The sequence below is a fragment of the Tachysurus vachellii genome, chromosome 4 (assembly GCF_030014155.1).
Source record: "Tachysurus vachellii isolate PV-2020 chromosome 4, HZAU_Pvac_v1, whole genome shotgun sequence".
Taxonomy (NCBI): Eukaryota; Metazoa; Chordata; class Actinopteri; order Siluriformes; family Bagridae; genus Tachysurus; species Tachysurus vachellii.
In genome coordinates this window covers 31,590,640-31,608,139 of record NC_083463.1, presented here as the reverse complement: position 1 = coordinate 31,608,139, position 17,500 = coordinate 31,590,640, and the positions used below count along the sequence as shown (strand labels likewise).

The 17,500-nt window shown below is 42.6% G+C and overlaps 1 protein-coding gene across 3 annotated transcripts in view; it reads left to right on the top strand.

Moving 5' to 3' along the window:
* Positions 1-17,500, top strand: part of dock9b (dedicator of cytokinesis 9b) — a 52,314-nt gene that overhangs the window by 21,254 nt on the left and 13,560 nt on the right. For 2 of the 3 annotated variants that reach the window (XM_060868962.1, XM_060868964.1), the window contains exons 5-41: positions 1-42; positions 687-782; positions 1,653-1,787; positions 2,184-2,358; positions 2,911-2,966; positions 3,084-3,158; positions 3,272-3,412; positions 3,628-3,822; positions 4,281-4,403; positions 4,588-4,670; positions 4,773-4,895; positions 4,984-5,063; positions 5,596-5,780; positions 6,656-6,721; positions 6,848-6,940; positions 7,034-7,145; positions 7,392-7,510; positions 7,690-7,779; positions 7,904-7,996; positions 8,081-8,196; positions 8,289-8,358; positions 8,453-8,578; positions 9,434-9,505; positions 9,654-9,800; positions 9,890-9,973; positions 10,882-10,993; positions 11,258-11,436; positions 11,539-11,637; positions 12,999-13,098; positions 13,304-13,434; positions 13,937-14,051; positions 14,339-14,405; positions 15,249-15,296; positions 16,789-16,925; positions 17,032-17,138; positions 17,245-17,382; positions 17,471-17,500. The exon at positions 1-42 is cut by the window's left edge and continues 28 nt beyond it; the exon at positions 17,471-17,500 is cut by the window's right edge and continues 153 nt beyond it. In XM_060868962.1, the coding sequence (XP_060724945.1) occupies positions 1-42; positions 687-782; positions 1,653-1,787; positions 2,184-2,358; positions 2,911-2,966; positions 3,084-3,158; positions 3,272-3,412; positions 3,628-3,822; positions 4,281-4,403; positions 4,588-4,670; positions 4,773-4,895; positions 4,984-5,063; positions 5,596-5,780; positions 6,656-6,721; positions 6,848-6,940; positions 7,034-7,145; positions 7,392-7,510; positions 7,690-7,779; positions 7,904-7,996; positions 8,081-8,196; positions 8,289-8,358; positions 8,453-8,578; positions 9,434-9,505; positions 9,654-9,800; positions 9,890-9,973; positions 10,882-10,993; positions 11,258-11,436; positions 11,539-11,637; positions 12,999-13,098; positions 13,304-13,434; positions 13,937-14,051; positions 14,339-14,405; positions 15,249-15,296; positions 16,789-16,925; positions 17,032-17,138; positions 17,245-17,382; positions 17,471-17,500 (3,960 nt within the window). The remainder of the gene's footprint in view (positions 43-686; positions 783-1,652; positions 1,788-2,183; positions 2,359-2,910; positions 2,967-3,083; positions 3,159-3,271; positions 3,413-3,627; positions 3,823-4,280; positions 4,404-4,587; positions 4,671-4,772; positions 4,896-4,983; positions 5,064-5,595; positions 5,781-6,655; positions 6,722-6,847; positions 6,941-7,033; positions 7,146-7,391; positions 7,511-7,689; positions 7,780-7,903; positions 7,997-8,080; positions 8,197-8,288; positions 8,359-8,452; positions 8,579-9,433; positions 9,506-9,653; positions 9,801-9,889; positions 9,974-10,881; positions 10,994-11,257; positions 11,437-11,538; positions 11,638-12,998; positions 13,099-13,303; positions 13,435-13,936; positions 14,052-14,338; positions 14,406-15,248; positions 15,297-16,788; positions 16,926-17,031; positions 17,139-17,244; positions 17,383-17,470) is intronic. The other variant, XM_060868963.1, reaches the window with a different exon arrangement.

Below are 17,500 nucleotides of genomic sequence, written 5' to 3'. Positions count from 1 at the left end.
ACTCATGTGTTTGAGGTTGATGAGGATGCAGACAAGGATGAGGTACTAAAAAAACATGCTGAGATAGAAAACTAGTACAATGCTGAGTGTGCGTGTGTATGTCCGTGTGAGTGTGTTTGTGTGTGCGTGTGTGTGTGTGCAAGTGTGTTTACGTGTGGGCAAGTGTGTGCATGTGTGTATGTCCGTGTGAGTGTGTGTACCTGTGTGTCTGTTAGTGTGTGTACATGTGTGTGTGTGTGTGTGTGTGTGTGTGTGTGACTGAGGCCTCAGAGACCAGCACTTCCTGTTTAATATTCATTTCAGCAGAAAAAAAATCCAAACTGGAGATTATAAATACAGACTTTTTTAAAAATAATTCATTCATGCTTATTCATGACTTATTTATTCTGTTTATTATTTTTAAGCTTCCATTACCTGAGTAAGGACTGTTTAAAGTGTGAACAGGTGCTGGTTTGTTTATGGATGTTCTATAATATAAAATGTAAGCGGAAACGTAACAAACATGCAGTGGTATTAGAGGACTGTTCTGTGGTATGAACCAGGATGCGGTCGTGATCACATGGGTTTAATTAGAGAAGTGGGTTGTAGCAGGTTTGATTGAAAGTGAGCTTAATCTGGTGCTTAATAACATCAGGGATGAAGTGCGAGTCGTTTCCAAACAACTGTTTGACTTTTTGTCCTTTTAGGACACATCGTCTCTGAGCTCTCAGAGAGGCGGCGTGTCCAAACATGGCTGGCTTTACAAAGGCAATATGAACAGTGCTATTAGTGTTACAATGAGGGTGAGTAAACACACACACACAAACGCACACACACACACACACACACACACACACACACACACACACTTACTGTAATGACACTAGAATAACCAAAATCATGGTTTAAACATATCATAGTAAGTCACTGTTTATCACAAGTTTATTATTTATTTCAAGTTTTATTTTATCTACTATATTAGCCACCTGCAGGGCACTTTATCACATATTATATACTGTTTTAGCAGCCTGTAGGGCACTTTATCACATATTATATACTGTATTAGCAGCCTGTAGGGCACTTTATCACATATTATATACTGTATTAGCAGCCTGCAGGGCACTTTATCACATATTACATACTGTATTAGCAGCCTACAGGGCACTTTATCACATATTATATACTGTATTAGCAGCCTGTAGGGCACTTTATCACATATTATATACTGCATTAGAAGCCTACAGGGCACTTTATTATGTATTATATACGGTATTAGCAGCCTGTGGGGCAATTTATCATATAATATATACTGTATTTCCACCCTAAAGGTCAATTTATCACATCTTATCTACCATATTGACACCCACCAGGGCACTTTTTTGTGTTTTTTTCTAGCATATTGTTACCCAAGAAGGCACTTTATAATGTTTTATGTAGCCTATTGGCTCTTTCACCATGTTTTCTTGACTATTGGGGCACAGGGAGGGAAATCTTCATAAAGTCCCTCAGTGCCTAACACTGACCCTGTCGTGAACCCATGAAGACTTCCTGCTCTTAGTTCACTTTCCCACGCTCGGAGAACTTTATTTTTAGCCATGCAGTTTTGTATCATTTGTGTGTATGTAACACACTTGAATCTCTCCTTGTTTATCCCTCATCCATCTTTTCTCCAGTCTTTTAAGAGGAGATATTTCCAACTGGCGCAGCAGGGGGACGGATCCTACAATCTCAACTTCTATAAGGATGAGAAAATCTCCAAAGAGCCCAAAGGGACCATTTTTCTCGACTCCTGCATGGGGGTGGTGCAGGTATGAAGATCGCTATACTGTACACACCCTGATAAGCACAAATGATATGGCTTTTACGCGTCGACTGAGTTGCGTTATCGGACGATTCAGTGCGCACTGCGTTTGTAATAATTTGTTATTAGTCATTATTTTTACAAACACATTAGCATTAATATATTAGCATGACATGGTATGGGAAACAGAGCGCAGTTGAATTTGTAGCTGTGGAAGTTTTTGTAAAAGTTTATTTGCATTTGACTTTGAAGCAAAATCTTTAAATAATAATAATTTTATAAAATAATTCTGACCAATCAGATTCCAGAATTGAACAGTGTTGTGATTGTTATATCAATGTGTTTAATGTTTAATGAAGTTCTCATTTCTGGTGTGTGTGTGTGTGTGTGTGTGTGTGTGCAGAATAGTAAAGTGCGGCGTTTTGCCTTCGAGCTGAAGATGCAGGATAAAAGCACGTACCTGCTGGCTGCTGACAGCGAGACTGAGATGGACGACTGGATCAACGTCCTTAACAAAATCCTACACAGCTGCTTCGAGTTGGCCATGCAGGAGCCACGGAACGGAGAGCTGCATTATGGTGTGTGTGTGTGTGTGTGTGTGTGTGTGTTTGTGTGTGTTCAGCATTTCCTAGCACCATCATTCTTCACATTAGAGGGAGTTTAGAACAAGCCGACTGCACGAGAAGGATATTTAGGGCTAAGGAATAGAGCGAATAAAATAAAATAAAAACTTTATTTTGTCACATCTACATTACAGCACAGTGAAATTCTTCCTTCACATTTGCCAATGTTGGAGGTTGGGGTCAGAGCACAGGGTCAGATATGATACAGCACCTCTGGAGCAGAGAGGGTTAAGGGTCTTGCTCAGGGGCCCAATCAACCCCGGATATTCTAATCAACAACCCAGAGCTTTAACCAGTTGAGCCGCCACTGCCACTGGGTTTAATATCCCCAAATGATCCCATATCAAAAAATAGCAATGATATATAAAATTTAAAGGCGTTATCTTCAGCACTAAAATTCTATTATTATTATTATTATTATTATTATTATTATTATTATTATTATTATTATTATTATTATTATTATTATTATTATTGTATTCAGTTTTTTTTTCTCCTGTGTTGTAGATGATGATTTGGGAAAGTCTGATGTCTCTTCAGAAAACTTTCAGGAAGGTTTTCAGGTAACGTGTTCTGTGTTCATTTGATGTAAAAACAAATTTTATGATCATTGACATTATGATCATTAGGATTTTTCTTCTCAATACAAATCTTATACTGTACAAATATTTTTTTAACAGACTGCCCGAGATGTGGAGTCTAAGATGCACAACGAAACGCGACTCAAGCTTTTCACCTTGGATCCGGACACACAGGTGAACTCAGAAGCACCAACACTGGAGACTCCTTGCTGTTATGATGCTTATAATAACGTGTGTGTGTGTGTGTGTGTGTGTGTGTGTGTGTGTGTGTGTGTGTGTGTTCACAGAGGCTGGATCTGTCTGGCATCGAGCCGGACGTGAAGCAGTTTGAGGAGAAGTTTGGGAAGAGGATTCTGGTCAGCTGTAACGATCTGTCCTTTAACTTACAGAGCTGTGTGACGGAGAGCGAGGATGGACCTACGACTAACGTATGACAAAGTACACACCATCACTGCAACACACTCGTCATCGACAACTTTATCATTAAATTTTACACTCATACACCAAACGTCTCACTACTACTGTATATCACAGGACCGTCTAGTCTAGCTGTAATTACAATCCAAACCACTAGAGGGTGCTCATAAGAAAACAGGATATATTAAAAAAAAAGAAAGATAAATATACATTTTTCTCATCACAGGTGGAGCCGTTCTTCATAATCCTTTCGCTGTTTGACGTACAAAACAGCAGAAAGATCTCCGCTGATTTACACGTGGACCTCAATCACCCTCTGGTGCGCACCATGATTTCGCCACACTGCTCTGTGATTAATGCAGAAGAGTCACACGTGCAGCTGAACGGGCTGACAGAGGGGGCGCTGCAGTACCCCACCCAGGTGACCACCCCAGTAATCCAGCTGCGTTAACACATAAAGAGATTTTATAACTGTTGGACTTTTTCAGTCGCTGTACTATAAATTCGTTTCCTGCTTCTGGTTGCCAGTAACAACATTTCTCAGCGAAATTAATTTTCATGTTGCAAATTTGTATGTTTGCATCGTATCAGAGAAGACGAAGGAGAAGACGTGTGCACCAAAGTCGCTCCATTTTTGTATAAAGTTAATTATTTCTCAGCTTTGCCGAATTGTTGGACACGCCCACACCTAGTCGCCAACGGTTACCGTCACTCATACAGGATGTCGCAGCTCTCGATGAAAATTAACTGACGACTTTGCAGCTGTGTGTTACTGTGTGTGTGAACGCAGCTTCAGTTTGTCATGTCATGCAGCATCCAGCTGACAGAAATTGTATATGTGTGATTACAGTGTGTGTGTGTGTGTGTGTGTGTGGTCAGGGTGTGTTCTCTGTGGCATGTCCACACCCAGATATCTTCCTGGTGGCGCGGATAGAGAAGGTGCTACAAGGGGGAATTACACACTGTGCAGAGCCATACATGAAGAACTCAGACTCAGCTAAGGTACTGACACACACACAAATACACACACACACACACACACTTTTTATAGTCTTGATCCAAAGCCCCTGTAGTGACCTTTATTGACTTAATTGAAATAAATGACTTAAAAAATGTTTGATTGGTTCTGAACTTTTTTTTAAAGAAATAAAGAAAGAGAAATGAGTGTGTTGTGTTGTTCTCTCAGGTGTCTCAGAAGGTGCTGAAGAACGTCAGAGTGGCCTGCAGCAGGCTGGGACAGTACAGGATGCCGTTCGCCTGGACCTCCAGGTCACACACCGCTCTGATTGGATTGTTTTGCTAAAGATCTGTGAGTGAGCGTCATTTTTTTTAATTTTCAGGTATTTTTATTTTTGTGTTTTGTGTTTTCAGGCCTGTGTTTAAAGACGCTTCGGGGACTCTGGACAAAAACGCTCGTTTCTCCGCCCTCTACAGGCAGGAAAGCAGTAAAGTGTCAGACGAGGATCTTTTCAAAATATTGGCTGATTTCAGGAAGTTAGTGTTCAGCTGTGTTATTGAGCATCGCTGTGAAAGCGTTAACTTTGTCCGGTGTGTGTGTAATGAGCGGTGTGTTTGTGTACAGACCTGAGAAGATGTCCAAGCTTCCTGTCATTCTGGGAAACCTGGACGTCAGTGTTGACAGCGTCCCTCCTGATGTCATCAGTAAGGTTTCGTTTCACCGCTTCCTTTCTCTCGCTTTCGTTCTTTCATCTTTCATTTGCATTCAATTCATTCGACTTTTAGTAGCACACTCCGGACTTAAAGGTGCAGTTTGTCATTTTTAAATTTTTGACCTGAAAAAAAAAAATCTGTGTTTGTCATTGTTTTCGTAGACTGGATCTTCTTTGTTTCTTTAATTAAAGCACTTGTGAACACTTTTCTGGCCCTGAAATGAACCCCACCCCTGGCCAGGACATAGATAGCTGTGATCGCGTTGCACAGAAAATGCTGGTTGGTGTTTTTATCGCAACTGCAATTCACCTCACAGCCAGCAGAGGGCCATAAAAGTGACAAATTGCTGTTTTAAGCAGTCTATATTATCTGTATCTGAGCTCCTGATTAGTATGTGAGTTATTAGTGAATGTATGTATGTGTATGAACATTAACTCTCTCTCTTTCTCTCTCTCTCTCTCTCTCTCTCTCTCTCTCTCTCTCTCTCTCTCTCTCTATCTATCTATCTCTCTTCATTGATCAGATTGTGTCACTTCCTCCTACATCCCTGTGCGTCCTTATGAAGGAAATGAGCGTGGGCCGCTGTTAGAGGTGGAGGAGTTCGTGCCCTGCATCGCTAAGTGCTCGCAGCCTTTCACCACCTACAACAACCACCTTTACGTCTATCCCAAACACCTGAAATACGACAACCAGAAGTCCTTCGCAAAGGTAGAAAACCATCTTTGGTCTTTAACCACCATGTTCAGTATGTTGGATTAGAACTGGATTACAGCTGAGAACTACACTGAGCTTTAATCTGGATTACATCATCCTGTTAAACTTTTAAACTGTCTGTTCATCTCATTGCACCAACATTTTAATCCCAGGCCATTGTTTTATTTAGGACAGCGTGTTAATCCTTGAGGCTTTAATCTAGGCTCAAGTTTTTAATTCTAGTTGCAAAATCTCAGGTCAAGATCTTAATTCCACATCAAGAATTTAATCCTAGGTTAAGGCTTTAATCTGCAATCCAGGTTTTAATTTCAGGTCTAGGTTTTAATCTCAGACTCTAAACCTCAGAGACCAATAAGTCAAGATTTTAATCCCAGGTCAATTTATTAAATTCAAGTAGAGTTTTAATCCCTGGTCATGGTTTTAAAAATAGATCAAGATCAAGATTTTAATTCAAAGTGATTTTTTTTCATCCTATTTTAAGACTTTATTCTGAGGACCAGGTTTTAATCCCAGGTCAGGTTTTTAATCTCAGGTCAAAATTTTAAATCCCTGGTTGTAAAATGTAGAGAGCAACAGGTCAAGGTTTTCATCAAAGGTTAAAGCTTTTAATTCCATATCAATGATTTGATCTTAGGAGAAGGTTTTAATTCCAGGTTAAGGCTTTAAAATGAGGTCAAGATCAAAACCCTGTGTTTAGGTTTTAATCCGTTACATATAAATTATATTAGTTATTGTTTTTGTGGCTTTTTGTGTCTGAGTGAACGCTGATCATAGCCTCATAGTGATTAGCCACAACTGGAGCTTCTGCACTATCGATTTGTTCTGACTGATGTTCAGTGTGTGAGGAAATCTGACCCGGTGTGTTTCAGGCGAGGAACATCGCAGTGTGTGTGGAGTTCAGGGATTCTGACCAGGACGATGCAAAGCCACTTAAGGTGTAACCTCACACACTTACCCTCATGGATCAAATTCCACCTTAATTTATTATTGCCACACATACATACATATATACTGTATATATATAAATGTGTGTGTGTGTGTGTGTGTGTGTGTGTGTTTAGTGTATCTACGCTCGTCCAGGAGGTTCTCTCTTCACCACACATGCCTATGCAGCAGTGTTGCATCACCAGCAGAACCCGGAGTTCTATGATGAGGTGAGATGTTTGGGTCATTAAAGCTGCAGTATGTAACTTTAAATCATCACGCTGAAGGTGAGGATATTTTCCCTTTTACGTCGTGTGCGTTAGATTAAGATCGAGCTTCCAACGCAGCTCCACGAGAAACATCACCTGCTCTTTACGTTCTACCACATCAGCTGTGACAGCAGCGCAAAGAAGCGGGATTTGGTGGAGACCCCAGGTACATTATCACCACCTCTATCACCACCTCCACCACATCGACCACTTCAACCTCCACCACCTTCACCATCAGCATCACTACCACCATGACCACCTCCAACACCACATCAACCACCTCAACCTAAACCTTCACCATTACCAGCTCGACCTCCACCACCACCATGTCCACCACATTCACCACCTCCATCACCACCTTGACCTCTACCACTAACAGATCCATTAATAGATGTTCCTCTGTGTGTCTCAGTGGGTTCTGCGTGGTTGCCTCTGCTGAAGGACGGCCGAGTGACCGTGAGCGAGCAGCATATCTCAGTGGCGTCAAACTTACCTCCGGGATACCTGAGCAGCCACGAGGGCACTAACAAGGTAACAACCGAGCTTGTTATGGCGGGTTGTTCTCATCAGGATGTTCTTTTGTAGAAAAATAAAAAAATAAAAATAATTGTTCTCTCAGTACCATGACAACGACACAGGGTTTTGTGCTGGTGTGGATTATTCATTTAGATTCTTTTACACTTTACTGTAACGGTGTGCTGTTTGTACAGCAGCACTCTGGTGTGGAGGTGAAATGGATGGACGGGGGACGTCCTCTCTTCCGAGTGTCCACGCACCTCGTCTCCACTGTCTACACCCAGGTAAGTATGAAACTGGAGTTTCCTCCCTCGTTTATGTGTAAAACTAAAAAAAAAAATTTTCTCATTAAATTATTTAAAATGCTGGAGCTCCGCCCACATTTACCTCGTGTCTTTCTCCGAATAGGATCAGCACCTTCATAACTTTTTCCATCACTGCCAGGAGATGGAGTCCGGATCAGTCCAGGCCACGGAAGGAGATTTGGTCAAGTACCTTAAGGTGAGAGATGTTTTTCTTCTCTAAAACAGATGCTAGGATTTAAATAAAAAGATTTCTTAAGAACATTTCTCCAACACTTGTCAGAGTCTCCACGCCATGGAGGGTCACGTGATGATTAAGTTCCTGCCCACCATCCTGAACCAGTTAGTGCGTGTCCTGACAACCACAAGTCATGAGGACGTAGCGGTGAACACCACAAGGTGGAAGTGAAGAAGAGAACACATACATACATGTCTTAGATATCATATCTTTCTCTAGAGCCTTAACTGTTGGCTGTGTTCCTGTGATGCAGGGTGATAGTGCACATCGTAGCTCAGTGTCACGAGGAAGGTCTGGAACACTACCTCAGATCTTATGTCAAGGTAAAAGTGTGTTATGGAGCAACTGGTCCGATCTTTTTACAACACCATGTTCTTTCTAGCTGCATGTGTGATATTTTGTTGTTGTCTTGTACAGTATGTGTTTAAAACAGAAACCTGCTCGATGTTAAATGGGAAGACGGTACACGAGGAACTGGCCCGAGCCATGACCACCATCTTAAAGCCTTCCACTGATTTCCTCACCAGCAACAAACTCCTCAAGGTGCTCAGATCATGTACACGTACACGAGCCCTAGCGCTAATGTTTTAACACTGTCTTTAACCTCACTCTCAGTAGTTAGAAATCTTTTTTATTTTTTTTATAGTTTTATAACCTACAAATAACTTGTAGCCCAGCTTTAATTATAACCCCTCCCCATCCCTACCATAACCCCACCCATTTATTATTATAACCCCTTCCCAACAATACCATAACCCCGCCCACCTTTAATTATAGCCCCTCTACAACCCTCCACATAACTCTGCCCAACTCTAATTATAACCCCTCCCCATCCTGATCATAACCCCACCCATCTCTTATTATAACCCCTCTCCATTCCTACCATAACCCCACAGATCTCTTATTATAACCCCTCCCCATCTTGATCATAACCCCGCCCATCTCTTATTATAACCCCTCTCCATTCCTACCATAACTCCACTTATCTCTTATTATAACCCCTCCCCATCCCTACCATAACCCCACCCATCTCTTATTATAACCCCTCCCCATTCCTACCATAACCCCACCCATCTCTTATTATAACCCCTCCCCATCCCTACCATAACCCCATCCATCTCTTATTATAACCCCTCCCCATCCCTACCATAACCCCACCCATCTCTTATTATAACCCCTCCCCATCCCTACCATAACCCCACCCATTTATTATTACAACCCCTCCCCAACAATACAAATAACCCCGCCCACCTTTAATTATAGCGCCTCCACAACCCTACACATAGCACATATTTAATTATGACCGGCTTCATTTTTCCATTTTTGTGAAGTTAGTGAGTAAGATGTGTATGTGTGTGTGTGTGTGTGTGTGTGTGTGTGTGTGTGTGTGTGTTTCAGTACTCCTGGTACTTCTTTGAGTCCTTAGTGAAGTCCATGGCCCAGCATTTAATAGAAACTGGAAAAGTCAAAGTGAGTGGAATTGTTACACATGCAGGAATCTCGTGACTAAACTATTTTTATACTTAAGGATCGTTGACTTTTTTAGAAATTCCCAGTTGGAATTCATTTTTATCTCTGTGGTACTACGACGTGTAGTGATGGATCCTGTGTTTTTCAGTTGTCGAGGAACCAGCGCTTCACTGCTTCCTTCCACCACGCTGTCGAGACTCTGGTCAACATGCTCATGCCTCACATCACTCAGAAGTATAAAGACAATCTGGACGCCGCCCGGAACGCCAACCACAGCCTGGCCGTCTTCATCAAGGTGCTGAAAACGCGGATGAGGTGTTTGAGCTCAGCGTACTAAGTGTCAGAAACCCATTTCTCTGATGCATTTGACCTTTTTTTTTTTAGCGCTGTTTCACGTTTATGGATCGCGGATTCGTCTTCAAGCAGATCAACAACTATGTCAACTGCTTTGTGCCTGGAGATCCCAAGGTACTAATACAGCATCATAACACGGGAAAATAAGCAACAACAGGACGGTGGGATGAAACCGGGTTACTCTTACCATGGCAACATATTTATTTCTCTATAACCGAAGTCATTTGTTCTAATGCTATACAACAGAAGTTAGCGAACCATTGCAAATTTTTATTTCTTAGAAAATGACATCATGGTTTTATTTTTTATCCATTTAGTGTTATATTTATTGAAACAAGTTAGATCCTAGTACTGGAGACTCCTTCCATTAATGTTATGAAGGATTACACACATAAGCCCTATTCGGACGGGATTAGTTTTACGTGGGGACGTGGAGTAATGCAATTTTACCTCAGGACGTCTGTAATATTAATTGGCCAATTCGCACGGGACAAGACATCTCAGTAAAACTAGCAGAAGTGGGAGGGGTAACTTGCTTTACGCACCACAGTAACCTCCTTGTCGTCATGTGCGTATGACGTTACTTCCTGTTAACATGTGCGCAAACAGACAACATGGCGCCTCCATGCTTACAAAACGCGCCAAAAACTACTTTTAAACAGGAAATGACGGAATTTTACCGTACATATTTACAGCGGGTCTATTCGGACGGGATTAGTATTACCTGAGGTCATTTTTCCGGACCTTTTTACAGAAGGTAAAAGTCGCCGTAATCTTTACTGACATTGTCCGTAATGATTACCCAGATGGCACATTCGGACGGGACTAAAATCACAGAGAAGCTCTGGTAGTAATTACTTTACCCCCACGTCCCCACGTAAAACTAATCCCGTCCAAATAGGGCTATACAGAATGTCCTGGTATACAGAACAGACTGGATGTTTTCCTGAATAACGAACAATCTGAATCTTTTTGTTCCTTTTGTCGTTTTGGAGTTTATTTGTCCTGTGTGTCTCCTGCAGACGCTGTACGAGTTTAAGTTTGCGTTTCTAAGGGTGGTGTGTAACCACGAGCACTTCGTCCCTCTCAACCTGCCCATGCCGTTGGGAAAGGGAAGGCTCATGCGCTTTCAAGGTATACAGGCTTCAGGGTTTTAACTCCTCTGAAGGCCCTTGGTTTGCTGACAGTAATCAGATTTCCAAGGTTAGATTAGATTACCCTCAAATTCAGTTCCTTTCTGTCTGCCTTGTGCTGTAAAGACACTTAGGGTGAAAATATAATGTCTGTCTAACGTCCACTCTACAGTTATTTCCTTGCAATATGGAAAAATATTGTCCTAAATCTAGAAAAACGTGTTAAATTGACTTAATTACCACTCTCTCACACGTCTCCTCACAGATCTGCAGCTCGACTACTCACTGACTGATGACTTCTGTAGGAATCACTTCCTGGTCGGGCTTCTGCTGCGGGAGGTGAGCAGAGCCATGCAGGAGGTTCGAGAGATCCACCAGATCGCTATAAACGTTCTGAAGAACCTGATGATCAAACACACGTTTGACGATCGATACGCCTCCAAGGTTGGGTCACGGTACCACACTGACCTGTCTGAGCTGAGGACGAGAGTGACATATTACAAATATACACACCTTTGTGTGTGTTTGTGTGTTTGTGTGTTTCAGAGTCAGCAGGCTAGGCTAGCCACCCTCTACCTGCCCCTGTTTGGACTTCTCCAGGAGAATGTTCACAGACTGAATGTCAGAGAGATGTGCATCAGTCAGGTGTGTTATCATGGTTTGAGCTAACATTATGGAACATCCACGAAACAAGTTACTTCCTGGTTCTGTTGGCAGGAGCAAGCAGTTATGAAGCAAATATGAAGCTTGCAGGACAATGAAAGACCATGTTCATTACAGGAGAACATGCAGATGAAGCCCATGGCTGCATTATTTATTGTTTTCATTCATCCTTCAGTAACTGTATTTTCAGGAGTGAGCAGGATTGATCAGATTATCTTCAGGAGTGAGAAGGATTGATCAGATTATCTTCAGGAGTGAGCAGGATTGATCAGATTATCTTCAAGAGTGAGCAAGATTAGTCAGATTATCTTCAGGAGTGAGCAGGACTAATCAGATTATCTTCGGGAGTGAGCAGGACTAATCAGATTATCTTTGGGAGTGAGCAGGACTAATCAGATTATCTTCAAGAGTGAGCAGGATTGATCAGATTATCTTCAGGAGTGAGAAGGATTGATCAGATTATCTTCAGGAGTGAGAAGGAATGATCAGATTATCTTCAGGCATGAGTAGGATTGATCAGATTATCTTCAGGCGTGAGCAGGATTGATCAGATTATGTTCAGGAGTGAGTAGGATTGATCAGATTATCTTCAGGAGTGAGCAGGATTGATCAGATTATCTTCAAGAGTGAGCAGGATTAATCAGATTATCCAGATTATCGTCAAGAGTGAGCAAGATTAGTCAGATTATCTTCGGGAGTGAGCAGGATTAATCAGATTATCTTTGGGAGTGAGCAGGACTAATCAGATTATCTTCAGGAGTGAGCAGAACTAATCAGATTATCTTTGGGAGTGAGCAGGACTAATCAGATTTTCTTCAGGAGTGAGCAGGACTAATCAGATTATCTTCAGGAGTGAGCAGAACTAATCAGATTATCTTCGGGAGTGAGCAGGACTAATCAGATTATCTTCAGGAGTGAGCAGGGCTAATCAGATTATCTTCAGGAGTGAGCAGAACTAATCAGATTATCTTCGGGAGTGAGCAGGACTAATCAGATTATCTTCAGGAGTGAGCAGGATTAATCAGATTATCTTCGGGAATGAGCAGGACTAATCAGATTATCTTCAGGAGTGAGCAGGATTAATCAGATTATCTTCAGGAGTGAGCAGGACTAATCAGATTATCTTCAGGAGTGAGCAGGATTAATCAGATTATCTTCAGGAGTGAGCAGAACTAATCAGATTATCTTCAGGAGTGAGCAGAACTAATCAGATTATCTTCAGGAGTGAGCAGGATTAATCAGATTATCTTCGGGAGTGAGCAGGACTAATCAGATTCTCTTTGGGAGTAAACAGGATTATTAATTGTCATTATTCTTTAAAAATAATGCCTTCCTTATTACAGAGCATGAAGGAAGAGCCAGTGTCCATCATCCCTACTGCATCTTCATATAAACTTGACAGCAGTCTTCATAAGGATGTGTTTGGGGTCATTTCAGGAACCGGTGAGTGAATGTGAATGCATGTCATTATCACTTACTGTACCACTTCCTCTATTCTAAATTGTCTACGGCGACATCAGGTTTAAAGAGCAGGTTAGTTATCTGACATTAACTCAGGCTTTTAAGAACATTGTTATGGTTTAGGAGAAATAAACCATCCATGATCCCAGAACAGTGATACAATGACTGAGAAGTTGTCTCTCTACAGCCTCACCCCACACCTCCACTCCCAACATCAACGCCGTGCGTCACGCAGATTCCCGCGGCTCTCTGCTCAGCACCGACTCGGGAAACAGCTTGACTGAGAAGATCAGCGAGAAGATCAGCTCTGTGGAGAAGGTACCACTCACTCACGTGCTTCGTTCCTTTAAGGGTACAGTTTATTTACACTTACCCAGAGATATTATACCCTAATGTTGTCGCTCGTGTAAACTCTGACCAATCAGCAGAGGGAGAGGTTCACTCGTAGACACACCCTCATGGTGCTCCCCCTCCCCCTGGAGCCTGAAGACCACGCCCCTAATTACAAAGCAGCCAAACGCTTCACAATGGATTTTTCGCTTCTGTCGACCTCAAGTGTCTTTGAGAGCGACACACACATCACAGCTCAGTCCATACAAGTAGATCTTACAGAGTGTCCCCTTCTGGGGAGTGAAGCCCTGTGTGTGTGTGTGTACGTGTGTGTGTGTGTTGCCTGGGCATTTGTTTTGCAGTGTTTTTTATCGTGTAATCAATTCCTAAACTAGGATGATTTGAGGTGAGCTTGCAGTTGCTATTAAATATGTTTTAATTGTATGTGCATGCGCACGTGCGTGTGTGTGTGTGTGTGTGTGTTTGATAGACCCGGTCAGTAGCCGCTCTTGGAAGTTCAGTTCTGCGATGTGACAAACTGGACCGAGAGGAAATCAGGAATTTGCTGATGTGTTTTCTGCACGTACTGAAGAGCATGTCTGAGGGTAAGAACACACACACACACACACACACACACACACACATTCCCATAAACACACACACAAACACACACACAAACACACATACACACACATACACGTGCACACACATACATACACGTGCACACACACAGACACACATACACATGCACACACATACACACAAACACACACACACATAGTTTTCTGTAAGAAGACATTTATGTGACTTTTTTTGGGAGGAGTCTCCAGTGTCATCAAATCAAATTATATGTTAAATTGTTGTGCTTGACGTCTCCTTCTCTTTTCCCCAGATGCTGTATTCACATACTGGAACAAAGCGTCTCCATCTGAGCTCATGGACTTCTTCACTCTGATCGAGTGAGTACGAGTTGAGTACGGGTATATTAAGAGTACGAGTCGAGTAAGAGTACGAGTCGAGTAAGAGTACGAGTCGAGTAAGAGTACGAGTCAAGTAAGAGTAAGAGTACGAGTCGAGTAAGAGTACGAGTCAAGTAAGAGTACGAGTCGAGTAAGAGTAAGAGTAAGAGTACGAGTTGAGTAAGAGTACGAGTCGAGTAAGAGTATGAGTCGAGTAAGAGTACGAGTACGAGTCGAGTAAGAGTACAAGTCAAGTAAGAATACGAGTCGAGTAAGAGTACGAGTCGAGTAAGAGTACGAGTCGAGTAAGAGTACGAGTCGAGTAATAGTACGAGTCGAGTAAGAGTACGAGTACGAGTCGAGTAAGAGTACAAGTCGAGTAAGAATACGAGTCGAGTAAGAGTACGAGTCGAGTAAGAGTACGAGTCGAGTAAGAGTACGAGTCGAGTAAGAGTAAGAGTACGAGTCGAGTAAGAGTACGAGTCGAGTAAGAGTACGAGTCGAGTAAGAGTACGAGTCGAGTAAGAGTAAGAGTACGAGTCGAGTAAGAGTACGAGTCGAGTAAGAGTAAGAGTACAAGTCGAGTAAGAGTACGAGTCGAGTAAGAGTCGAGTAAGAGTACGAGTCGAGTACGAGTCGAGTAAGAGTACAAGTCGAGTAAGAGTACGAGTCGAGTAAGAGTACGAGTCGAGTAAGAGTACGAGTACGAGTACGAGTCGAGTAAGAATAAGAATACGAGTCGAGTAAGAGTACGAGTCGAGTAAGAGTAAGAGTCTGACACTCAGAATGTGTGATGCAATGAAACACGACTGACTCGTTGTTCTTCTCTTTCCTGTCCCTCAGAGTTTGTCTCTATCAGTTTAGATACATGGGCAAGAGGTTTATAAGCAGGTACGAAACTTAGAAACTTATACACATTTACACTTACACACACATACACACCCTTACACACATGTACACACACATAAACATACACACTTTCATACTTAATTAAACATACACACACACACAAACTTACACACACTCATAGTCACCTATAAACCCTATATACACTCACACACACTTACAGACATTTGCATTACTGAGTAACCCTACCCTGAATGACTGTGTGTGTGTGTGTGTGTGTGTGTGTGTGTGTGTGTGTGTGTGTGTGTTCTTGGCTGAAATGCTGGTGAGAACACAGTTAGTCAATGCTGCCTACCTATAACCTCCTGGTGTCCCTGCATGGGGTAAGAGCTGAGTGTTGCTGAGTGGTGAATACTAACTGCATGTTAATCCACCATTTACCATCAAACACATTACACTCTCACAAACGCTGCAGTGTGTGCTGTGGTTGTTGTTGTGTGTGTGTGTGTGTGTGTGTGTGTGTTGCTTCTCATTTCATTTCACTCACTCTTACAAAATCTCTTTGTAAATTGTGTTCATTCTTCAGTCAGGAATCCAGAGAGTTAGATTAAAACATACTTGTGTCCAAATCTCTAGTCACTATCACGTGTCCCCAGAACTACAGCTCTGTCCTTTGGCTCGATTTAGTGGCTCACATCTACAAAAAGCCTTCAACCTGAAACACACATCAGGATTAATTCACTTCCTTCAGACGAGTTAGATTTCTTTCTCACAGTTGAGACACTGGACATGTTTAAGGAGCCTAGGTCCCTTTTCCACCAGAAAGAACCGGGTGCTGGTTTAGAGCTAGTGCTGGTGCTGGTGCTGGTTCAAAGTTGGTTCCACTGGCGAACCTTCTAAGAACCGGTTTGCCTTTCCACGGGCTAGAGAGCCGTCACAGAGCCGAGTCTGACGTCACTGTATACGTCTCATCTTTCCCAGCACCGTTAGCACAGCAGCCACAAACACAACATCAACAATGGCGGATGTTGCTTTACTGTTAATGCTCATGGCTTTGTGAACCTACATTAACACCCAAACACAGCGAATCCGACGTGTACGTGCAGCTCCATGTAATCTGTATAAACGGAGGTAATCGATAAAGTACATAACGTTATTTTATCATTAACACAGAAAAAAGTTAGCCTTAGCATGTAGCTACCTACTATCACGTGTGCTGATAATGTATCATATCGCGGTAAAGTAAAAGTGTATTAAACATTAGTATACTTAAGGTACATTATCAAAGGCGCTAACAGTAGCCCCGCCCCCAGCCCCGCCCACAGCCCCTGACGTAAGCGGTTCTTAAGTGTAGACCAGCAACGTTTTGGTGCTACTTAAGAACCACTTTTCCTGGTTCAGAGCCGGTGCTTTGGCTGTCGAAAAAGAAAGAACTGGTTCTAAATTAGGCTCCGAACCTGCACTCAAACTGCCTCGGTGGAAAAGGGGCATGAGATTCGTTATAACGATTTTCATTTTCTATTTTTTTTTCTTCTAGGAACCAGGAAGGGGTGGGGTTAATGACTCCAGACAGGAAGTCACTGACTCTTCCTGTGTCCCGTAACAGAGCAGGGATCTTACACTCGCGCTTACACCAGCTCGGCAGCACGGAGAGCTCACACACCTTTAACCACAGTAAGGCGGCATCTTGAAAAACCATATTGTCCACATGCATGCGTTTGAGCTTTAATGCGATGCAGTGCAGCTGTAACCCTGTAGCTTTCTGTGATTTCTTCTACAGCGTATGGACATGTTGATTCTGATGCATGTTTGTTGGAGGCCAACATTTCCACTGAAGTGTGTCTGACGGTCCTGGACACCCTCAGCATCTTCATCATGGGCTTTAAGGTACTGTACAACCTTTGGCTAATTACATGACGTAACAGATTGGCGAGGTGCAGTGTGAAGTCTCTGTGTTAATAAAATCACTATTTTTGCTACACCTCGTCTCTAGACGCAGCTGTGTGCCGATCTGGGACACAACCCGCTGATGAAGAAGGTGTTCCAGGTTCATTTGTGCTTCCTGCAGATCCCTCAATCAGAGATGGCTCTGAAGCACATCTTCACCTCGTTGCGTGCCTTCATACACAAGGTGCGTTATAAAACACATGATCTCACATAGCAGTAGTACCTACGTCCTGTCTCACCTGGACCCGTCTCCTCCTCTTCCTCCCTCCCAGTTCCCGAGCACGTTCTTTGACGGCCGAGCC